Here is a 25,845-nt window from a genome sequence, read left to right on the forward strand (position 1 = left end):
CCCCCACGGTGGAACATCCTGCCCCCAGACTGCTTCTGCAACTTATGTCCCACCTAAACCCAGACCTCGCACCCTAACCCCCTCCTTCATCCCATCTTCCAGCCAGATCCTGTACCCCCATCCCTATCCCACTCACTGGCAGCCCTGTTCCACACATTTAACCCCTCATATTTGGCCCCACCCCAGAGCCTAGGAGGACCCTCAAATTCCAATATCTTGGAACCCCACTCCTGCCATAAATGAAGACAATGTGGAAACCTTTTGTGTTGGACATCATGTTTTACTTTACAGGCAGTCCCCGGGTTACGTACAAGATAGGGACTGTAGGTTTGTTCTTAAGTTGAATCTGTATGTAAGTCAGAACTGGCGTCCAGATTCAGCCGCTGCTGAAACTGACTGCCAGTTCCGACTTACATACAGATTCAACTTAAGAACCCCAAGTCAGCTGCTGCTGAAACTGATCAGCAGCTGATTCCAGGAAGCCCGGGGCAGAGCAACTGTGCCTCGGGCTTCCTGTAGTCAGCGCTGGTCAGTTTCAGCAACGGCTGACTTGGGGACATCTGGGGCAGAGCAGCTGGGGTGCTGCTGGGTTGCTCCAGTAGCACCGCTCCTCGGCGCTACTGGACCAACCCAGCAGCACCCCAGCTGCTCTGCCCCAGGAGTCCTGATTCAGCCGCTGCTGAAACTAACCAGCAGCGGCTGAATCAGGACGCCTGGGCAGAGCAGTTGGGGTGCTGCCGGGTTGGTCCAGTAGTGCCCAGAGCAGCGCTGCGGGACCAACCGGCAGTGCCCCAGCTGCTCTGCCCCAGGGTCCACAACAAAAGCCTGGTCTGCTGGGGGGGGGGCACACTAGCTGCGCCCCCCCAGCAGACCAGGGACAAAGGGAGCAAAGCGGCGGGGGGGGGGTGCCTCGCCTCTGAGGCTTTGCTCTGGCGCCAGACTGCTTTGTTCCTGGTGCCCCTGGTTTGCTGGAGACGGTCCCCAGCAGACCAGGGGCATCGGGAGCAAACCCGCAGCCACGGCGGGGTCCCCGCGCTTCTGAGGCTTTGCTCTGGCTGACCGCTGCCTGTGAGCTCCGGGGCGAGAAAGCCCTGTTCGTAAGTGCGGATCCGACATAAGTCGGATCCGCGTAAGTGGGGACTGCCTGTATTTAAAAATGAAGCCTGGCCAAAAAGCTCCTCATTGGGGCCCAGCCCCCATCTGGCCACAGCATCATAACACTCCTGCACCCTCTCACACCCTAACCCTGAACCCGTCATAAACCTGAACCCCTTGCCAAGCCCCTCATACCCCCAACATCCCCAAACTCCTGCAACCCCACATCCCCAGACTCCTGCATCCCCAAATCACCAGGCCGCTGCTGTAATACTGCCCCACACATCCCAGCCTTGTGCCCTGAGTCCATCATACACCCAAATCCCCGGCCTTGATCCCCCCTCATGCCCCAACCCAGACTCCTGCAGCTCCACATCCCCAGCCCCCGCCGCAAGACTGACAGAAAACAGCTTGAATGCATGCATGAAGCTGGATTTGACCAGTTTTGATATAAACTTAAAAGACACATGCAAAAAGATGCAGCAGCAGAAGTCCCTTTAAATAAAGTCTGAGTACAATATTTCATTTATGATATTATTAATATTATTGATAATTGGCATAATGATTAAGTTGTATATTTTCAGTCATGCAAATTGGCATTTTTATATGGCTCTTTGTTGACCATTTGTTCTGAATTTTAATGTAGTTAGGCTCTTTGGTCTGAAAAGGTTGCTGATCCCTAAACTAACTAGTAGCAAGACATTCCCAATGATAAATAAATAGCTGCAATTACTTTTATATTAATCTAGACTTAGCTGCAATATTTCATTCCACAATTTTTGTACTATACCAAAACCTTAAACTCTATACCAGTGTAGAAATTAAGTTACTTATAGAAAAAGTTCAACTTTGTTTAAAACATAATCAGTTAAATAGAAAACATTTAGAATAATAAAAATTGTATCACAGATTTGGATTGCAAGATGTTTTATACAGCTTCAAAGCCCTTCTAAGCCCATTATAAATTGTCTAATCAAAATTTGAACCCCAAACATTCAACTTGTTGTCAAAAAGAAAGAGGTAAATATCTAGATCAGTAATAACACAAACTCTAATGAACTGAAAAAAAAAATCTGCATTCAGACATAAGAAATCCCTTGTAATTAGGTCAGCTAAGAGGTATTTTGCCAAAGAAGGCTACTAAACGAGTAGGAGATACACAAATTTCTTAAAAAAACAGATGATCAAGGAGCCAATATTAAATTCAATGCTGATTTACTAAGTACAGATGAAGAAAAAAGCTTTTTTAGCCCTAAGAAAATCTTCAAAGACTAATGGGTATCCATGTAAGCGCAACATCTTGGGCAATGAGCCAGTAACTATTGAAAAACAATATAAAAAAAGGACTTTGGCAGGAAAACAACCTGAAGTGTAAGTTACCTACCTGCAGTTCTTTAACAACTCGTTTGATGAGGTAAGTCCCCAGTTCTACACCTTGAAGTCCCTGATGAGTCAAACTGATTGAATAAAAAATTGCTGTTGTAATTTTGTTCATATCTTCTGTTTCTAGAGGGGGAACTTCTTTCACTATGGCCTGTGAACATAAGGAGTAAAAAAAAAAAAAATCAGTAAAAGATACTAACGTCACCACCAGACTTCTGCGGTGTATGTTATTCTAGTGCTTTGCTTTATTAATAACAAGTAAGGCTGCAAGTTTGTCACAGAGGTCATGGATTCAGTGACCTTCCAAGACTTTTGCAGGAGTCTGTACAGGATCATTAAACCAGCTTGAGAGGTTCCCTGCCCCCAGTCAGTCATACTGCCCGCTATTGGAGCACGTTTTGGGCCACTGCCCCAGCGCACCAGTCTTAGGCCATTAACCCCTGGCCCCAGAGAATACATGGTGCCCCTGGCCATTACCAGAGCACCCAAGATTTAGTCAGGGGTATATAGTACAAGTCATGGACACACCACAGACTGAATTTTTGTTTACGACCTGTGACATATCCATGAATTTCACTAAAAATACTCCTGATTAAATCTTAGCTTTAATAATGAAGACAGTTTTTCTATTATCTTACTGTATTCAATTTGAGACAAAGTTGAACTCGAGCACAGTAAAAAAAAGGCTACTCTAATCACTACATAGGGTTGCCAGGTGTCCAGTACTGTCCGGTATTTGCGGCTTCTGTTTGGTAAAAAACCCAGAAAATACTGGACATGTAAAATATCTGGTATCTTCTGTTTTTCTCGCAACATACGGCCGCTTAGGACATTCTTCCCCTGCCACGTCTGGTAGGGGTGGGTGGTGGGGAGGAGCGTGGGGTTTTAAAGGCACAGTAACTCTTTTTTGTGTGGTTTTTTGGCGAGGCGGGGGGGGGGGGGGGGGGAAGAGGAGAGGGTTTGGTTTTTTTTTTTTTTTTTTGCTCAACCAATTTTTTTCCTGCCATTCTTAGTTTCACAAAAAATACCATCTGGAAACCCTATCACTGCATACAATTAAAAAGAATAATAAAACATAAACAAAGGGACTATTTGAAGTTTTTAGGCAAGACACAAAAATCTACTTTCTAATTAGTAACCATCAGGAATCAGAAAGTTTCAAAATATGTGCAAGAGATAGATCAGGAGTAAATTTTTTCAAAAGCATGCAAATAACTTAAGAATCCATTTACTGTCACTTTAAAAAAATGGTTCCTAAGTCATTTTGATATTTCCTGAACAATAACAACAAAATCACCAGATATTTTTAAGAGCTCAAACATTCTGAATCCCAACTGCTTTGAAAGCTAGCTTTCTCAACTGTACTAGGGCGGCTTGAGGGGAGAGACTGACCACTGATACTGGCAGGTATCATTAACACAACCAAAACAAACTTTTTTTTTCAATGAGCAAAGATTATGAAGTATCCCCTTATGAAGTATAATACAGGGTTTAAAATAGCAAATCACCCAAGTCATTAATTAAACTACATGAATTATTCTTGAAAAAGTAAGTACCGCCATTAATAGCACCAAGAATTTAACTTGGATTTTCAAAATTGAAGTTTAACACAGAATTCTAATCCATTCTGAATCAACATTTTTAAACAAGCCTAATTAGCAATTTGAACATTGAAGTAGGTGCTGAATATATTGTTGACTGTACCTGGACGCTGCTGGAGATTTCATTGGTTAGTGCTACATGCAAGACTATCAGTGGTTCCCTGGGGATTGCACAGTGGGCAAAAAAGTAGCACCTTCTATATGACCCAACGCGATGTTTCATATCAAGCCAATTTCTGACAGGATGCACTGCTTCAAAGCTGAATAGAAGGTTAAAAATTTTAGAATTTACATCTGAGGAAAAAAAAAAAAAAAGAATTCACCCTACCCACTGTATCAACCAGCGCAGCTCCTATTGATGTCAATGGTAGTACTCTTATTGATATCAATGGGGAAGGATCAGGTTTTAAGGAGATGATGAAATTCCCCCCTCAACCTGCAACATAATAGATTTTATATAATATGTATCTCACTAAACATACTCGCTACTATTCTCATAGGCTTGCAGTTTGTGTTTTACCTAGGAGACCAGACTCAACTATGTCACTAATTCACTGAATCACCTTGGGTATATGACATCTCTTTAGGGATTAGTTTCCTCAATAGTACAATAAAGAATTGATTGCCCTTGTAAAGAACTTTGAAAGCTTTGGATGAAAAGCACAACGTGGCTCGGTGTAACATGACTATTATAATGGAATGCTATTTTCAAACACAAATTTTAAAAATCCAACCTTTGTATCCTATTTCTAATATTTTTGTTCCATGCACACAGAATTGTGTCTTTTTAAAAATGGAATACAGTAGAGTCCCTATCATCCGACCTAAACGGGACCAACAGGTGGTGGGATTACCAAAAATGTCGGAGGATAGGGACTCTACTGTAGCAGCGCCGCTTGGTCCCCATCCCTGCCTGGCCCTGGCCCCTTCCCTCCCTGCAGCTCCCGGGCGCTCGGCCCTGCTCGCTGCCCCGTTGCTCTCTTGGAGCCACTGATGCCGCTCCTGCCAGCGCCGCTTCGTCCCAGAGAGCTGCAGGCATCAGTGGCTCCAAGAAAGCAACGGGGCAGCGAGCGGGGCCATTGTCCCGGTCTGTGCTTTATCTGACCCTGCAGCTCCCAGGGACGAAGCGGCGCTGGCACAAGCAGCATCAGTGGCTCCAGGAGAGCGACCGGGCAGTGAGTGGGGCCATTCTCCCAGCCCGCGCCCTGAAGCCGCTGATGCCGCTCCTGCCGGCACCGCTTTATCCCCCGGAGCTGCAGGGTCAGATAAAGCAGAATGTCGGATTACTGAAGGTCGGATAATCCGGACTCTACTGTATAGATATTAGTGGAAGTTTTATAAATTAGTATTTCAAAAGGATTCATAGAATGTAGTGAATCAACAATGTGAAGTCTTCCTCAACTAATTTTAGTATTCTGTTCAAATACTTTATCTGTATCAGATTAATCACAGATAGTCTTGAAGTCTTGAACTAAATAACTTCTTAATAAACAATTCTGTAGATCACAAGTTCTTTTAGTTAGCTTTTTAAATATTCATTTAACGACAGTAAATATTCTCCTTTTTAAATATACATTAAGGCAGACTTTAGTCCGAAAATCCTTTGGCTCCAGTCTCTAGTTTGAAAAACTTCAATTTCTATTAGCAAGGCTCGACAAATCAGAGAATCTACCTGCCCATGGCGAGTAGATTTCAGCTGGTCGCCCCGTTCACCGGTGGTGCGTGCATGCGCTATGCAGGTCTGGCCCATGCGCAGTGCAGGGCTGGCGAGTAGATTTTGCCGCAGTTTGTCAACCCTTGTCTATTAGTTATTTTTGTTTTGTAAACCTAGCCTGTATTACCAGCTTGCTTGCTTTCTTTTAAAAAAAGCAAATGAAGTTGCCTGCCCTCAACTCTTGCTTGAAGAGATATTGTTTTCTTCAAAGCTTTTCTTAAGTGTTCAAAAAAAATCAACAGAATAGAACTTTGATTCATATATTTCCAATTGAATCAATACAATTTTGAATACAGAACAAGAAGAAATGAATAGATTTTGATTGGCAAGGCACTTGTATACACTTGACCTTAATTTTTATATTTTACACTGGTTTCTGCACACTTTAAGTTACCATTTTAAACAACTGCTGAAAAATGACAATAATAGTTTGATATATGGTCTTAATACACTATACTGACTCATTGCTATGTAGAATTCACCAGTTCAAAACAGAACGAATATCTTTTATGGCCATCCCACGTGATATTCGTCTTCACTCTAAGCATACTCAATCAGAGCCTATTGCTTTAATTTCTGTTAAGTAAGACCATAAACATGAATCATCTTGCGCCCCAAAGTTACTGTTTATGATTTATATAATTCCATTAAAGTCAATGTATGTGCTAAATAATATGCATAAGGCTGCAATTCCTTAATCATACTTCGCAGTATAACATAGGAATGGAATTTCTTAAGTTGAGATCTACACATGTATCTGTAGAAGGGCCAACCTGTTATTCAAACTACATCAACAAGCATTAGAAATACTTGGCACTTACTCACTAATCTTCTGAAGCACTTCACAAGGTGACTGCCAGGTGACTCGCTCTAGGTTTAGGAAACCAGTAGAAAACCACTCTGAAAGCATATTCTTTAGCATGCCATTCATTTCCTGGAAATAAGACAAGACAAACTGATTTATTAATTTGAATAAACTGGACACAAGATAATAATCTGGGCCAAGGCCATCTACTTATTTCACTGAAGGTTTTTGTTATTTACTTTTTATCATTATATCACACTGAAAATGTTAAGCAAGTTATTGGGTCCATTTGAGAAAGGTGATTGCAAATCATCTAAAGCTGAAATAAATAGAAATCTTTTTGATTTAGGATTAAAATGATTACAAGATACTATGCATACATTCTATATGGTGCATTGAGAACCCAAGCAGTTAAACTGAAAAGAACAGCATCCGAGCAGTCTCTAACATGGATAAGAACTGAATCTCAGATACATGTTTGCTCAGATTCATTTGGATGCCAAGAACAAATTAAGAAGAATGAATATTCTCATGCAATATTCTATTTGAAAACTGTCTCAATCTCTGCTGAATACTAAGCAGCTTGCATATTTAGGGTGACCATATTTCCCCAATGTGGAATATAGGACACCTGGTAAAATTACTCATTTTCAAGAGAGTTCAATGGCAATCAATCAGAACTATACAGTACAAATGTTCAAATTAACATCAAGTTGACTGAATCCCTGTTGAAAACAAATACTGCATAGCTGGAGTCTTTATCTTCTTATCTTTAAGGTTTTCACAGGCAGAGGTGACACACACATCTGTGTACACCTCTCTCGTACAGGGATGGAGGTGACAGACTGACCTGACCCAGTCCTCCCTTCCCAGTGCTCTCCCTTCTCCATGCTGGCTGGCCCCCCCAGGGCAGACCGGCCTCTCCTGATACCTTGAGAAGATGTGGTGCCAGGTAACGTGGGGTACATGCAGGGTCCAGGCTCCCTTCCCAGATTTGTATCAGGGTTCACACCAGAAAGTGGCAAGCAGCAGCCTTTTGGCACTATGGGGTAGGGAAGGCATGGGAACTGCTACCAGCTGAAAAGGAGTGAGGATACAGATGACCTTGCCCATGTTTTTCAAGAAGTAATTTCTTCTCTCCCACCCCCTGCTCACCGGGGCTAGAAGCAGTTTGTCCCTTACTACTTACAGTGTTGAAAGGCAGCTAACACCTCCAAGCTGATGCTGGCCACTGACATAACCCAGCCACCTCCTATCCCCTAGCTACAGCACAGGCAGGAAGGGGTTAAGCCTTAAGGTTGCACTGAGTGCCCCGGCACAAGGAACCTGACTGCAGAGACTTCACAGAACTCAACCAGAGAGATGGCTCAGCAGGGTAGGGCGCCTCAGAGAGGACAGAGCAGCTCCCGCTCTCCCTGGGAGCAGGACTTAGGGTGGGGGCAGCATGTGAAGAGGGTGCTAAGTACCCCTGCCAGGCGACCTGCAGGGTTGGGGACCAAACAAAATGGAAATGGCTGCCTCCTCACCATTCCAGAGCTTAGCTGAGGGGAGAAATTCCTCATGCCAGTGCTGCGAGGGGCTTTGGCACATGGAGGATTTGGATCCTCCTGGCCATCCCCCAGGCCAGAGGATCATGAGCTTTTTCAGCGTGCTGGCCCAGTCAGAGACAGTAGGGGGAAGGAGGAGCCTGCCAGATAGGCTGCTGGTGATCTGAATAATCAGACCAGGGCAGATTCACCGCATAGTGCCGAAACAGGGATGCACCATGTCAGGTGGGACATGGAAGAACAGAGGGATTGGGGAAGGGGGATGAATGGACACAGCAGGGGGAAGACAGTGAGACGGGACTCATAGGAAGGGACTAAGGATGTGAAGCAGAGGTGATACACCACATACCGCCTGCCTGCACTCACCAGCCCCAGTAGCAAGCAGCCAGTGGGGGCATAGGTGTGAGGGGAGCCTACAGACCAAGAGCTATAGGGACTGCACTGACACACCAGCATGGGGAGCAGCCAATCCTGGCATGCTGCAGCTCTGCCCGTTCACAAGCCTTGCACATTTCCCCGCCTCCCATAAGCCAGTGGATCATCCCAGTCACTGTGGGTGGACAGACAACTGATGAGCAAAGATCTAGCCAACAATAGAATCCACCAGTATTAATGGGGGGGGGGGGAGTGAGAGAGAGAAGGAGAGAAAGAAATATAGGAAAAAAAGTAGGGATGCCTGCAGGAGTATTTAAATATGGGACTAACCCTTTAAAAATGGGACATCCAGTCACCCTACACATAGTTCCGTCATACTATTAACTAAAAATAATGCATCACAATTAAAAAAATGAATCGCCATTAACTGCAATTCTAATCGCACTGTTAAATAATAAAACATCAATGGACATGTATTAAAATATTTTGGAACATTTTCAAATATATTTATTTTAATTACAATGCAGAATACAAAGTGTACACTGCTCACTTTATATTATTTTAAATTAAAAATATTTGCCATGATTAAAAAATAGTATTTTTGATTCATCTAAAACAAATAATATAGTGAAATCATTGTATTTTGAAAATGCAACTTAAAAATATAGATTTTGTGTTACATAATTACACTCAAAAATAAAACAATGCAAAATTTTACAGCCTACCAATCCACTCAGTCCTACTTTTGTTCCGCCAATTGCTAAGACAAACAATTTTGCTTAAATTTGCAGGAGATAATACGGCCCATTTATTATTTACAATGTCACCAAGAAGTGAAAATGGGCATTCACATGCAACTTTTGCAGCCAAAATTGTAAGGCAGTGCTTATTAAACTTTTTAAGACTGAGGAACACCAAACAATTTTTTGTTTTTTATGAGGAACACCAAGGATTTTTTGTTGAGAAAAAAGGGGGGGGGGGGCAGGGAAAAGTTATTGACCCTCCCCGCCCCAAAAGGGCTGGAGGGGAAGTTATTGATAAAAAAAAAAAGTTGCCTGTTGTTCTCCGCGGCACACCTCTGACTGCCTCGTGGCACACTAGTGTGCCATGGAAGACAGTTTAAGAAACACTGTTGTAAGGTATTTAACAAGCCACATATGCTAACCATTCGAATGCCCCTTCATGCTTCTGCCACCATCCCAAAGGACATGCTTCCATGCTTTCAAAGTCTTAAAAGAGCAACTCTACAACACAGAAGCCATAGAATCTGAGCCACTAAAAAGAAAATTTCTATTTTACATCATGAAAATGAACATGTGTCTATTAGCACTGCTCCAATATTTAGTTTTGAGTTCATTTTGTGCATAAGTCTACATTTTAAGTTCAATTTTCATGCTAGAGATTTCACTATAGTACTTGTATAAGATGAATTTTAAAATACTACAGTATTACTTTTTCTTTTCTTTTTTTTTAAACAGTGCAACTATTTGTAATCAGAAATAAATATAAAGTGAGCACTGTACACTTTGTAATCTGTTTTAAAACTGAAATCCATATATTTAAAAACATAGAAAATATACAATATATTTAAGTGTTATTCTATTATTTGTTAACAGTTTGATTAACTGCATAATTAATCAGTATTATTTTTTTAATTGCATGATCACCCTATTTATTATCATTAGATTAGTATTATGGTCAGCATTCATAGAGACCACATATCAACCAGATTTGAACAGAGTAAAATGCCAAGCAAACTACTAACAATTTTTAAGTCACTTCTATATTACTCTTTGTTCACTATTGTTTTGGGAACAGTTTAGAACACTTCTTCACTGCTGGATGAATAACAAATAAAATTGATATTATTTATTCTAGTCTTTCCTAAGCACTAACAGATTGGAAAGGACTTTTTTCTATACTGTTACTCCAAGGACCCAGATTACATAGGTTAAGTGAGAAAGCTTAGTCTGTAATTCTTGGCAACTGATTTCTCTACACTGGTATTTAGCCCAATTTACATATTGATGTGTCTGTTTTAGAAAGACACCCCTCAAAGCAATGATAGGAAACAGTTTTCACAGATACACTGTGACATTCAAGGATTGATGTCTCAACTGGTTTATCAGCACACTGACTTCTAAGGAAACTGAATAAAACTCTCCCTCTGATGTTGCAAAACTTAAATTTGTTCCTATTTATTGCCATGCTCTGTCTGATCTTCAGAGGATTCTGTATTGCAGTATTCTCTGTCGCAATTAGTAACCAGGTTTCCAGAGAATCCCTTCCCTTCCTCCCCCAAGTTCCCACACATAATATTTCATTCTCTGGTGCGCTCCGTCATGTCTACAGGAACAATTTAAAACATAACAAAAACCATGAATATAAAAATCCCCATCACACCCCATTTTCTAGATCAGCAGCAAACATTTAAGTTACCAATCATCAGAAATCATTGAAATATAACAGATATGATGATACACATTAAACACAAATAACTTTGCATTCCAAGTTTACTACTAAAGATCTGGTATGTGCTATTTATTACTGTCCCTCTGTATCCCTACGAGAAGCTGAACATGATACAAAAAGTTATAAAAAGATTACACAACATAAAGAATAAACCTTATTAAGAAAAAAAGATATGAGTGGGTGGGTCTAATTTATTCAAACAACAAATGGAATCACACCTTGGCTGTGTTAGGTCTGCAGAGGCGTACAATGAACAATCACGATTCAAGTGACATGTATCTTCAGAAGGATACATTTAAGACACCTACATACTGGATCACAGGCAAGCATATTGCTGAGGAGCGAATGTAGTTATGCAACTGACTATTCCATGCAAAGTTTCATTCCACAGTAATGGAGGCAAATTCATCCATGGTATAGCTCCATTGACTTCAAGGGACTCACTATGGATGAATTTGTTCCACAGTCTCCTCCAAAAAGATCCAAAAACCACTTAAAACACAAGAAATGGTTTTAGAAATACCAGTGTATAGAGAAGGCATGTGTAGAATATTTGCATCTCAAATTTTTTATACACTTTGATTATATATTTATAATCACCAAGTGAATGTTTCCAACATCTAATTATTCCGTTATTTACATATGCGTATTATCATTGTGTCAAGAGATTTTAACCAGAACTTCACTGTACAAAACATTTTATAAACATAGTAACTGGCATAGTCCCTGACCCAAATTATTTGTTTTTAAAAATGGAAATGAACTTATCAAGGGTGTGGATTGAAGACCGAATTTCAATGTATATAAATATTAGTATTATTTTTCCCTAACTATACATCAGCCGCCTCTGAGCCTAGCAACAAACTGTTGGTAAGTTTCATGTGGGTACTGGTGCAAAATGGAGCTTGGAAATTGATATAAAGGAAAAACTAGCTGTTTTATAGACCAGTTCACGGAGGGGATTACAAACTGAACAAGAAGCACACCTCTTGTTCTTGTATCTTTTAGCTTTAATATCTCACATTACAGATCTTAGAATAGGGGTCAGTGAGTTTCCACCGAATGGTCTCCAAATTTGTTATTACTGTCTACAAACTATCAACTAACAATTTATTTAGCTAAGGGCTGGCACTTAGAAACTGTTTCCAGGGAGCTAGGTCTGAGACAGCCAGTATTTCTGTAGGGCTGCCAACTTTCTAACTGCACAAAACTGAACAACCTTGTCCTGCCACTGCCCTGAGGCCCCACTCCTTCTCCATGGCTCTGCCTCCCAATCACTCCATTCCCCCCTCCTTCTGTCATGTGCTCTCTCCCACCCTCACTCACCTGGCTGGGGCAGGAGATTGGAAGGCAGGAGGGGGTAAAAGCTCTGGCTAAGAGAGCATCAGTCTAGGGTCAAGCAATTCAGAGTGTGTGAGGGGGAAATAACCAAATAAATCAAACTAAATGTATCCCTACATACAAATGAAGATACCTAGTGATATTCTGTTCCACTAGTTAATAGTGAGTTAGTGAATAATACAAAGTATTGACAAATGTATGGCATGCTTAGAGCACAGTTTAATTAATTCTTATTTGGTAACGTCAATCATTCATTGTGTAATCTATCAGCTTTCCTTATGACTGGCAAAACAAATGTGATCCTTAAGAGAGAAACTTCTCAAGATCAACAAGGAGAATAAAGGTTTTTCAAAGAAATGAGAGTAAAAGTTGAACCTCTTTAATCCAGCACCCTCGGAACCTGACCAATTCCCTACCAGAGAATTTGCAGAACCAAGGGAGGTTAATATTATGAGGTTAACCAAAATGATTAGGGGTCTGGAGCATATGACCTACGAGGAGAGGCTGAGGGACTTGGGTCTGTTTAGTCTGCAGAAGCGAAGAGTGAGGGGGGACTTGATAGCAGCCTTTAACTTCCTGAAGGGAGGTTCCAAAGAGGATGGAGAGAGGCTGTTCTCAGTAGTAACAGATGGCAGAACAAGGAGCAATGGTCTCAAGTTGTGGTGGGAGGGGTCCAGATTGGATATTAGGAAAAATTATTTTACTAGGAGGGTAGTGAAGCATTGGAATGGGTTACGTAGGGAAGTAGTGGAGTCTCCATCCCTAGAGGTGTTTAAGTCTCGGCTTGACAAAGCCCTGGCCGGGTTGATTTAGATGGGATTGGTCCTGCCTAGAGCGGAGGGCTGGACTTGACGACCTTCTGAGGTCTCTTCCAGTTCTATGATTCTATGATAAGGGGATGGTTGGATGAAATAACATGATCTTGGTAACTAATTGACCATTCATTATAGGGAACTTTCTGGGTGTCTGGCTGGTGAAACTTGCCCACATGCTCAGGGTTTAGCTGATCGCCATATTTGGGGTCAGGAATTTTCCTCCAGGGTAGATTGGCAGAGGCCCTGGAGGTTTTTCGCCTTCCTCTGTAGCATTGGGCACAGATCACAGCTGAAGGACTCTCTGCATGTTGGGGCCTTCAAAGTATTTGAAGGCTTCAATATCTGAGACATAGGTGAGAGGATTATTCTAAGAGGGGTGGGCGAGATTCTGTGGCCTGCACTGTGCAGGGGGTCAGACTAGATGATCTAATGGTCCCTTCTGACCTTAAAGTCTATGAGTCTATGAGTCTATGAATATTGTCAAGCCAAATTACCAACACTTCTACTGATTACTGGCTCTTAGAAGACATTTAGGGATATATTAGAGTTAAATAACAGCACAGAACACTGAGATCCAGGACTGGTGGCTGTAAACAAATGTTATGGGACTTGTGGGAATCTTGGTCACACCCATGATAAATGCACATCCAGTTAACTAAAATCATGCTGGATCACAGAAATTGCCGGACTAGAAAGTGCCTGACTAGAAAGATTCAATCTGAATCTTTTTTCTGAACTCTCTTTCCTGCTATAAGATTCACTCAGTATAAGTTATGGACTTTACATTTCATATCTATAACTTAGCCCTTCCAAAAACAATTCTAAGAGAACACTGAGATAAATACAATAGATCCTTGATTAAGGTCAGTATTAAGCTTAGCTTTCAGCAATAGTTTTTATTAAATATATAATTAACTTAAAAATGTAACCTCAAGGTTTTATCGCTTTTTTGGGGGGACGGACTAGACCAAAAGAAATAGATTTTTAAGGCTGCTGTGGGTCAAAATCTTCATAGCAAGTTGTTCTACAATATGCATTATATCCCATCACTAGAAGACCTCTGGACCTCAGGAGGGAAGATGTAAACTCTCGAATGGGATGTGATCACACAGAGGTTAACAAAAGTCATCTGCCTAAATCCCATGTAAATCGGATTTTTTTATTTAGTATAGAAGTGTGAAACAGCAGCATACTAATACAAAATTAAGCAAAGGGGTTAACCGCTATATAGCAATACACAAAGAAAAACTGTTGAATAAAATGATTTTAAAACATATTACATTGATTATTATAATTTTATCTTAATTTGTTTTGATTTATGTTACCAAAGTTTTGCACAATCTTCCAATTACCAAACTGAAATGATGAGTAGTACTGTGGCACCTTATAGACCAACAAAAATATTTATAGCAGGGATCTTAAATATTGGTTAATTGAATAGTCGATTAACCTCATGCATTCTTATCAATTACTCAAGTATTCTATAGTCCCTGAGGGTAAGGATGGCAGCCAGTGTTCTCCAGCCCCACTCCTGAGAAACCCTCTGCCACTTTGCTCTGTTGACTCAGAGGCAGAGGCAGGAGCACGTGGTGGTAGCAGTCTCAGTCCCAGGAAAGCTGAGCTCCCAGACCTGGCACAAGCCAGAACTGAGATGGACTGCCTGCCCGCCTGGCTCCTAATACCCCCACTGCAACTCTGTCTTTAAAGTGTAAGTCCCAGACCTGGCATGACCTGGCCAACCTGCTAAAAATCTTTACCGGGGAGGGAGGGGGATCGCACATAGTTTATAGTATTAACCCAGTGGTCCCCAACGCAGTGCCCGCGGGAACCATGGCGCCCGCTGGGGCATTTATGGGTGCCCGCCCAAACATCTGGGCTGGCCCCACCACCGGCACGCAGCACATGCGTGGTGCCAGCCCTGGGCTCAGGGCGCGTAGGCAGCCCCTGCCCTGGGTGCACGGCACATGCGCAGTGTCAGCCCTGGGCTCAGGGTGCATGGGTGGCCCCTACCCCCGGCACGCGGCACATGTGCAGTGCCAGCCCCGGGCGCAGGATGCGTGGGCGGACCCTGCCCTGAGCGCACGGCACATGCGAGGTGCCGGCCCCGGGCTCAGGGCGCGCGGGACCCCACCCCCGGACACCCGGCACATGAGCGGCCCCGCCCCTGGACACCCGGCATCCACGAAAGGCTGTGGACCACTGTATTAACCTGTAAGCTTTTGCTTATCGGTTAATTGACTACACGGTTACATCCCTAATATATAGGATCAGAAGCTTTCATGGGCAAAACCTACTTCATCAGACTGAAATTTACAGTAATTTATATTACACTGTATGCATATTTTAAAAGCCTCAAACTACTAGCTGCCTGATCAATGACTAGCATAAACAGGGTATTTTTTTACCGCTAACTACAGTTCAGTAACGCACTTCTACAATGACTAACTGGTCTTTTTATCTTATGTTCAACACTCAGATAAAAATAATTATTCAGTGTTCCCTGGTTCACTAGAAGTTTTTCATAAACATCTATTTTTTAAACATTTTCCAAGTATGTGAAATTTTCCTATAATGCCCTAAGATAGATAGTAATGGAAATGTTTTTAAAAAGGCACACAAAGGAAAAAACACTTTTGGCCAAGGTAATTGCTCCAAATAATCCAAAATGAAGACAGCTTTTATCGCAAGTGGTATGTTTTATCCCTTAAAATGCCATGCTAGAAAATTGTGATTTTGCAACTCCAGACTCTGCTTGTAGCCAGTCTACACTAATCTACCTAAAGATTTAATTAAATTAGCTCTTCCCAGAAAAACCTCTAAAGCAAAGTTGTTGATTATGATCACAGTAAAGGAGTTTGCAAGGTAAATTCATGCCCAAATAATCTTTTTTTTGGTGTCAGATATCATTTATAGACTCCATCAAATTTGCCACATTTTCTTTACATGAAAAAATCTGCACATACAAAAGTCTCCCCCCTTATTTCCTCACACACACAACTTTAACCTTCATTCATCTATGTGAGCCAATGCAGAAACTTCTCAAGCTGGTATGGTCCCACGACAAAACAGATGCAAGATACACTGTTCAAGGACACTAAAACAGTCTTTCACCCCCCAAAAAGATAAGTATTATGCTTCCTTTGCACTCATGGATTTTAAACTCTCCCCTTTCAGTGGTATCTTCCATACACATGCTGAAATGGAAAGCTGTTTTGGATTTTGAGGCACATGTTTTACAATACTACTTAAATCCTGCTATAAATCTAAAAATCTAAGGCCACATAGCTTTCATGACAGAGGGGGAAGAAGTCAAGTGTGAATCTTCATCTAGGAGTCAAAAATCTGAAAAGCCTGCTATACTTTGCTGGCCTTCTTTGCTAGATGAAATTTTCCATCAAAAATTTTTTAAGAGGTGTAGCAGTGTTAGTCTGTAACAGAGAGAGAAAAAAAAAAAACCCAGCACACAGTCCTTCAGCATCTTGGGCTACGTCTATACTGCAGAGTTTTTGTGCAAAAAAAAGAAAAAGTACAGTTGATTGTCAAAAGACAGGGTTTTTGTGCAAGAATTCTTCCTCTTTCTATGAGGAATAAGCCTTTTCGCACAAGAGCTCTTGCACAAAAAGGCCTGTGTGGATGGACAACAGGGGTTTCTCGGTCAAGAAACCCCTATTGGAAAAAGCACGGGTACTCTGATGGCCATTCACAGAATGGCCATCAGAGCTTTCTTGTGCAAGAGTGTCCATGGCAGTGTGGACGCTCTCTTGCGCAAAAGCACATCTCTTACGCAAAAAACACATGGCAGTGTGGAAGATCTCTTCTGCAAAAAGTTCTTGCGTAAGAAGCCTTCGGTGTAGATGTAGCCTTAGAGACTAAGAGTACGTCTAGACTACAGGCTTTTGTCTACAGAAGTTTTTTCGACAGATACTGTTGACAAAGCTTCTGTCGACAAAGAGCGTCTAGACTACATCCAGTTCGGTCGACAAAGGAATCTGCTTTGTCGACATAACAGTGTGGACACAAAGGACAGTTTAGATGCAATAATGCCTTCTGTCAACAAAAGGCGTTATTCCTCGTAAAATGAGGTTTACCAGCGTCGACAAAACTGCTGAGTTCTATCTACGTTATGTTGACAGAACTCAGTGGTAGCATAGACGCAGATATAGTTTTGTTGACAAAAATCCACTTTTGGTCGACAAAACCCTGTAGTCTAGACACACCCTAAGAAAAAATGTAGATGGTATCATGAGCTTTCATAGGCACAACTCACTTCTCTTGATGAATGGAGGTAAGCAGTCCAGGATGCAAATAAATAGCAGAGAAAGAGAGGGAATGGGAAGGGAAAGAGAAGGGGGGAAAAAGGGAGGGTAAAAATATTGTCAATTAGGGTGTCCATGCTAAATGAAACTACTAGAGTAGACTAAGTATTCTAAGTTCCCAGTGCTTAGCTTTTTTTGTCATGAGGATGTGGAAAGCAGAAGCCTATCCAGGTCAGGTCTTTGTTTAAACCTCTATTCAAGGTGTCAAACTTGCAAACGAAACCAAGTTCTGTAGTTTCTCTCTTCAGGTGATTTTTTAAATTGCTTGGAAATAATATAGAAACTTTTAGATCCATTAGTGAGTGCCCAGGCAAGTTGAAATGTTCCCCAGTGGGTTTCTGTATGTTACCATTTCGAATATCTGATTTATATCCATTAATCCTTTGTCATAGAGACTGTCCAGTTTGGCCAATATACATGGCAGAGGGGCATTGCTAGCACTTGATGGCATAGATCACATTGATGGCTGTGCAGTTATATGAGCCTCTGATGTGGTGGCTTACGTGGTTACGTCCTGTGACGTCGCTTGTATAGATGGGTTGACAGAATTGGCTCTGAGGTTGCTAGTAGGTATGTGTTCCTGGATGAGTATGAGGGAGGTGTGCTGCATGGTTATTGGAAAGAATTTGTTTGAAGTTAGGGGTTGTCTGTAGCTGAGGATTGGCCTGTCCACCAAGGCCTGTGAGAATGAGGGATCATTTTCCAGGATAGGATGTAAATTGTTAATAATACACTGAAGGGGTTTAAGTTGGGGGCTTTACGCAATGACCAGTGGTGTTCTGATTTAATATCACATGTTAGAGATGCCATTTTCCATCAAAGTATCACTGCAGGTAGTTTTCTTTCAGTTGCACTTCCATCTGATCTGTGCTTTAATCAGCAGCAGTGTACAAAAAATATGTTAATAATTGTTAATAAAGTAAGCATAATATGACTGAGAAATAAATGTTCTCACAGAACAAACTATATGAAGTTTTTCCTCAAAAGTATATATGTTCTTACACAATCATCTCCTTTAGAGAAATGCAATTCTCCACTAGTCACAATAGCTGAACTACTGAATTTCTGCCATTTTGTGAGGGGCAGGGCACAGACTCCTAGAGAATTGTAAATGCTATTATCTGTAAAGTGTGGGATTTCGGAGCTAACATTATTAAGGGTTCTATTAATTCTATGCAGAGGTTGAAATTTCAAATAAATATTTTCATACAACCTGCATGTAATGTAGTGAACAGGATTCTGACAAAAAATGAATAGATTCTGTTCCTTTATTAATCGTCAGGCAGATTTTATATATTAGTGCAAAATGCGTAACCGAGAAAGAGATGCAAATGAAAACAGAATTAACTTTCAAGGTCCCAAATTGCATGAAAATCCTGCTATTAAAGAAAATTGCATAAATAGAATAAAAAAAACATAGAAAATTAAATTTGGCAAATCAGGCTTTTGTATGGCTGCAGGGTTTTTGTGCAAAGAAGTCTCTTGCAAAAGAGTTCTTGCGCAAAAGCAGGTTCACACCTCAAAGTGAATCACTTTTGCACAAAACAGCGTCTACACTGCCTGGATGCTCTTGCGCAAGAACGCTCTGATGGCCATTCTTTTGGCCATTCTGATGCGACCGCTTTTGCGCAAAATCTTGCTGCCTGTCTACACTGGCCGCGAGTATTTGCGCAACACTGACTTTGTACTGTACAAAAATCAGTGCTTCTTGCGCAAATACTCTGATGCTCCCGCTCAGGGATAACACTAGCGCAAGTATTCTTGCGCAAGAGGGCCAGTGTAGACAGCCAAGAGCAAAAGAGCGTCTACACTGGCACGGATGCTTTTGCGCAAAAGCATCCGTGCCAGTGTAGACGCTCTCTTGCGCAAATACTTTTAACGGAAAAACTTTTCCGTTAAAAGTATTTGCGCAAAATCTTGCCAGTCTAGACGTAGCCTTCCACTTTCCCTTCAGTCCCCCAAATACTCATTCTACTTTTATTCTGCAGCTAGTTTAAACAGCATTCTCTTATCCAAATGACCAGTAAAAGATCTCAAAAAGTCAGGAAAGCAGCGAGTAAATGGGGCCTCCCAGTATGATAGGAGGAATCATAACACCATTTATGTCCACTTGGATCTTGAAAGCAAAAGTTTATAGAAAAAAAAGCCAGAGTTTCTAAAGATACTGGCAATATGGACCTTCACAGACTGCAGCACATTAACATACGGGAATGATCTATGTCAATGAAAAAGGTCTTTTGGCACTATTAAGACAGCCCTCGTGTGTTGATGAGGTATGTGTGACCCAGACCAGTAAGTTTTGCCACCACTTGTCCTGTAACCTTACATCCTTCTGTGCTGTGTAGCAGTCTCCAAGGTTTAACACCAGCACCATGCTTACAACACAACAGCTTTACCACCCTGGCTTCCACCTGCGGAGTTACCCCCTTACAGCAGGGATAGGGAACCGAGAAACCCATAGCTGGCAGCTTGCCCTGATCCAGCCAAGGGCCTGCCTTGAACTGGCTTGCAAGGCTCGAGGCTCCCCTTCCCCACTCCCTCTCTTCCCACAAAGGGGCGAGCTGCTCCAAGCCTTGGGACAGGATCGAGGTAAGCCACGAGGTGCATTCAGCCTGCAAGCTCTGCCTGGCAGGTGGGAGGAAGCTGCTCTGTACGATGCTGTTCCGCCTCCATCCCAGCTGGAGTAATGGTAGTGCAGGGAAGCTCTGTCCCTGCACTTGCTTGTAGGCTCCGCCCCTGTTGGTCCCACTGGTTGGGAATTGCAAGCCAATGGGAGGGGGCACTGTACCTGGAAGGTAGATGCACAATCCCGTCCCTCCCTTCACCCTACCTCCGGCCCAGACCCTACATCCCCAATCCACTCCTGTAGTCTCTCTCCTGTCCAGACCATTCACCTCCAGCCTGCTCCTGGCACCCTAACTCCTGTCTGGACAATCCAGCCCCCTCCCCAGCCTGCTCCCAGGCAGCTCTCCTGCACACTGAATCTCTCATTTCTGTCCCCACCTCAGAGCCTAGGGGGACTCACAAGATCACTAGACCTGAACCCCTAGAAGACTCAATCTGGCACTGGGAGTAAGCCTTCAAATATTGGGACATCCCTCTTCTCCCCATGCCCTCAGGGGGGCTGGAGCATGAAGGAGTGTTTCTTTGTTCTTGCATTTCTCTGTTGAGGTTAGTGGCCCCCAACCCAAAAATGGTCCCCATTCCGACCTTACACAGTGGTACCAACAGCCTTTCCAGTCCTGAATCTCACCAAAACCATCTTCTTCATATTGCAATCCTTCTCACTGGATACTCTTTGATCCCTGAATTACATGGATATTTGAAGAGCAAGTCAGAAATCCCTCAGGAGATTTAAAGGAAAGATTGGTTAAAAAAATTCTCTCTCTACCCCCAAGATATGAAACTAGCTTTGAGGTAGAAATTCCTTTGTTTGAAGGAGCTAATGATGTTTATAACAGAAAGTCATTTCCAAATTTATCTCAAAACTGTCAGCCAGATGCTAACATCTGACCTATCCAACTACCTACAGAAGCGGCGGCTCAAACCGAACCCAGACAAAACTGTGGTTACAGCTTTTCATCTAGACATCCATAACACCACTGCAAAACTTGTTGCTTTTTGTAGGAAAAAGATTGCCTATGAGCCTCATCCCAAATATCTAGATGTAACACTTGACCACATGCTCTCCTTCTGACGCCATCTGGAACAAAAAGGAAAAACTAAACCCAAGGATCAACCTCCTAAGAAAACTTGCTGCAACCAGGTTGGGAGTAGAAGCACATATCTTGAGGGCCTCAGCAATAGCCCTGGTGTACTCTTGCTGAATATTGCTCTCCTGTGTGGTCAGAAAGTGCCCACACAAATCTAGTCAACATTCAACTGAACAGCGCCATGCGAGTGATAACTGGAACTTTAAAACCCACTGCTGCTTTGGTTACCACCGCAGGCAAACATCGCCCTACCAAGCATCCGTTAATGGGAGCAGGAATGCAGACTATACCAACATATCAACCACAGCAGCTAACCTCTTCTCATCCAGAAATACCCTGATGAGCCCCCAACATCGCATCTAAAATCCTGCAAGCCCCCCTGGCAGCAAGTGGAGGAAGTCACAGCCAATGTTAAGGAACTATGGTGAGTTGAATGGCAGCAAGTAGACATCCCAAATAAACATCTTGTGTCGGATCCCACCACTGACCAGAAAGGTTCTGATCTTCCCTGGAGTCTGTGGTGTGCTCTAAAGCGGCTTAGAACTGGTCAGGGCAGGCGCGGTTATCTACTGCATAAGTGGAATTTGTTCCCATCTCCACTTTGTGATTGTGGCAGTCCGCAAACCATCCGACACATTGTTGCAGAATGCCCAACATGAAAATTTATTGGCTCACTAGAGGATATCCACAATCTAACTAGTGATGCTAGCTGGAGAGTTTGGATGTCCAACTTTGATGAAGAAATACAGCATTGAACACAACATTCGAAAGAAAGATTTACAAAATTTAAATATTGAGCAACTTCTGCCATGTCATGCTGTATTTAAATTCATTTTTATATACAAAATAGGTTGCTTGATTTGTCACAACTGTGTTATCTGTCAGGGGCATTTCTATTTGGTACCATCAGAAGATACCTCTCCTGGCTTCCATGATTGGAAAATAGTTTTTCATTGCTCCAAAGTGTCCTAATATTAGAATTATAATTAGCATTATTTTAGGTGTGTTTCACATGGGCCCACTGATCAATATTTACTCTGGTTTTGGCAGGTACTTTAAAACAAACAGAGTAGTTCTCATGTATGAGTATCAAATAAATAATCTGTAATTATTCTTTGTTCTAATTATGTATACATATCTAGTGTGACTGAGTCTGTATTTCTTTTTCTGCTGCAACTACTGTTAATTTAAACTACTACTGCAAACTGCAAAGTTCAAAATCCTGAACTGAGAGAGTCTGAACAAATAAAATATCCCTTAGCAGCCTGGGTCACCTACTTCCCCACAGTTACTATAAACTATATATTGTCCTTTCCCCCTGTCTTCCTGTGTCTTTTTTTCCTTCCAAATTAAGGCCATTACACAAGCATTGCAGATACAGTGCAATAGGAGCTCTGCTGATTCAGAAAAATATTTTCAAGTAATCCTATTGCTCTAGTCCACATTTATCTATGATATGATGTAACTTGGCCCATAAATCATGAGGCTAGTTTGTTGGTGGTGGTAGTGGTTTGGTGCCTTTAGATTTTGCTTATTTACTTTCCTGGCACTGCTTCTATATGTGCTCATTTTGTAAAATGGTCCCTTCTTTTGTATGGTCTTTCCTTACATCATTTTGCACTAAAGCACTGAATAATAACTACTTTTCCTTTAGTGCAACTCTGCAGCATGCAAAGGTTATGAACAGACAATGAACTATGATACAGAATGTAGACCAAAACCAAAATCCCAGCAGATTTAGGCAACATTCTACAGATTTCCTACGGCAATGAGGACAGCAATTTTTTTTTGTAACTACAGATCTCAAGACCTGAAAAATGCAACACGCAAATAGAAAGAATAGGTTCTTGTCTACCATTGTCCATGCCACATTAAAAGTGAAATCAAAACTACAATAAATGACTGCGTATTAATTATTAATAATTATTATTACACAGCTAGAAAGCTGATTGCCTTTTCTTAAAAGAGCTTAAGCTTTTTGTGGCTTCCAAAGTCAATGGGTTGGCTGCTTCGATAATGTGAACTGCTTAGTGTGAGGACTCTCCAGTCATCTTTATATCAATGAACAACTATTTTAGCTATAATGATACAACCTTTTGCAATTCAGGTACTATAAAGAGAACTTATCATGCGGATCTCTAATAATTTCATCTATATCATTTCCCCTAACACTCTTTCCAAAAAAACAAAAACACTACCCTGTATCCAAAACTGGAAACTGTAAAGATTTTCAACAAGTCTTTAACCACCTTGATTAAAGAAGAAAAATTCTTCTCTCAAATACACCTAGGTCAGATAAATCTAGTCTGTGAGAAAGTGTTCAGACAAAGTTACTACAAAATAAATTTTACTCCAAATTTCAGCAGGCAATTACAAATGCAACCACCAGGAAAAGTGATTGATAGCCTTTAGCAGAAACTGCCAACCATTGCAGTTTTTTGTAGCCAATGTACAAAATGACAACTATATTAAGTTTTATTTTATTATGGACTAGAGCTGAGCTTCTCATTTGCAACATATAACTTGACCAGAATTTCACCTTTTTTTCTGTTTGTGAACTGTTCACCAGCAGCTGTGAAGACCTTTAGTGAATTATTATTAGTCTTTGCAAACAGTTTGGCAATATGTACCGGTACGTTTTTATTAGTTTGCTATTTTTCCAGTAACATGATAAACTCCGTGTAAGAGCCCGGGCACATCAAGTACCTGCCTTAACACTCCTGGAAATTTAACCTTCAGAGAAAAGTCTGTCACTGAGAAGGTGTGAAGAAGATTTGAACAGCAAAAAGTAAAGTCCAGCTCCAGAAACAGACTTTCAACAAGCTTCACTACGTGCATTACAGCCATCCATCAAGAAATGAACAACTTTATGAGCCACAGAAAAAGTTCATTTTCTGTTATAGCCAGATCCTATATAGCTATCATAGGAATGTGGAAAGAGGAAGAAACCGGTAGAAGGAAAGAAATTAGACCCTGTTAGTGTTAAAGAGCAGTTAAAATATATAAGCTTCTGTTACTTGCCATGAATTTCCATGATTTTTAGAATGCCTGCTTCAATCAAAACAATCCACTTACTGAGACACTGTGTCAGTACTACTTTCAAAAACAAGTGTTCAATTGTCCACAAGGCTTAGTTTTATTTTGACTACACTCTTGTTTAAAGCTTTAAAGTGATGACATGTACAAGACTTATAATGGAAGGAAACTCTGGGGCACATCTCCTGGAAGAAAAACTCCAGATGGCAAAACAGATTTACTTTCTTCTCTCAGAACACCAAAAACCATTCTTGTGTACCCACAAGGGAAGAGCTATATAGTTACCACTAACACAGTCTACAGCTGAACTTTTGTTGATAGATATGTCTAAACAAAAGTTCTGCATCTTGGTCAAAAGTATCCATCATTTTCTATGAGTCCACCAGGAAGACATTTACTGTTTCTTAGCAACTAGTCACTGAAGAGTATAGTCATTTTCTCTGGGCCATTAGTCATTATTCTGCTGACTGTTTAACCTTAGAATACTAACCCTGAATACAAATTCCTCCATATTTGCAGAGTGTTCTTTTTCTTAATACAATCCTCTATACAATGTATGTACAAAGCATTGTTCTATGTTTATGTTCAAATTCTTTGGTTTTACTTGCAATGAAAATTGGGACAATACTACTTAGTTTTACATTTTGTTAGCTATAAATAAAATAGAATTTCGAATTAAAATCATTTAGAAAAAAAATCAAGAACTTCACTGCAAATTATGTATATAAAAAAAGATAGTTCTGTCACATCAGGGCCTGGCATCTATCATCATCCATTAATCAATAATAGTGATACCTGGAAAGTGTGTGTTTATGGAACTGAATAAAATGAGATGAACGTAGATGGTGACTTACACTTTATTGTTTTTGTCAGATGTTAAAATACAGATTAATATGCGGAAAGGTATCAGTTATCTACTATACTAACCATATAAATACTCAGGTATAACTACAGAATGATACATGTTGCATCCATTTCACCAGCTACAATACAGCTATGGTAGAGGAATGATCACTAGACAGTCTGCATCTTTCTATTTCAGACAATATCTGTAAAGATTCAGCTAGAGAAATGATCACATATTTAGTTCTAGTATTGAAGAATCCGAGCTACCGGCCTTACCTTAAGTTCTGAGAAGAATCTTCTGTGCTGCTTTCTATAGTCTAGCACTTCTCCTCTAACTATAGGCAAGATAACACTGGAAGTAGGATTGTTTTCTGAATCATCTGCAGGAGCAGGATCACTGGTTACTGAACCATTCCAGTGTTGTATCCAATAGTAGGAATGAAGAAATGTTCTCGATACTCAAATGCAGCATATATTTTTAAACCTAGAATCCACCTGTTCTACCTGACTGCTTCCACTAATTTCAAATTCTTATTTGCTTACTCTGAGAACCATGGACGCTTACTACCTACATTTTTCAAAATGTTTTTGGAGGTTTGAGGATTTATTTATTTTTAAGTGACTTGGATGGAGCTGTAGCCATCACGAAAAGGTTGTAGTTACATTTTGGGCAGCTGGGTATGGGGGGGCCAGACTTCCAGGAGATGTAGTTCTTCTAAGCAATCTTTCCTCCAGAACTGCCAATTATTCCAAGACTTTCATGGCTGCTAAGGCCATGTCTACACT

The 25,845-nt window shown here is 41.3% G+C and overlaps 1 protein-coding gene across 1 annotated transcript in view; it reads right to left on the bottom strand.

Moving 5' to 3' along the window:
- MLYCD (malonyl-CoA decarboxylase) overlaps positions 1-25,845 on the bottom strand; it is a 70,677-nt gene that overhangs the window by 35,103 nt on the left and 9,729 nt on the right. Inside the window, exons 2-4 of the mRNA XM_075939987.2 lie at positions 6,615-6,727; positions 4,183-4,339; positions 2,480-2,629 (exon numbers count right to left, since the gene is read on the bottom strand). Coding sequence (XP_075796102.2) covers positions 2,480-2,629; positions 4,183-4,339; positions 6,615-6,727 — 420 coding nt within the window. The remainder of the gene's footprint in view (positions 1-2,479; positions 2,630-4,182; positions 4,340-6,614; positions 6,728-25,845) is intronic.

The sequence above is a fragment of the Pelodiscus sinensis genome, chromosome 12, assembly GCF_052426305.1.
Source record: "Pelodiscus sinensis isolate ZL-2025 chromosome 12, ASM5242630v1, whole genome shotgun sequence".
NCBI classification, from domain to species: Eukaryota; Metazoa; Chordata; order Testudines; family Trionychidae; genus Pelodiscus; species Pelodiscus sinensis.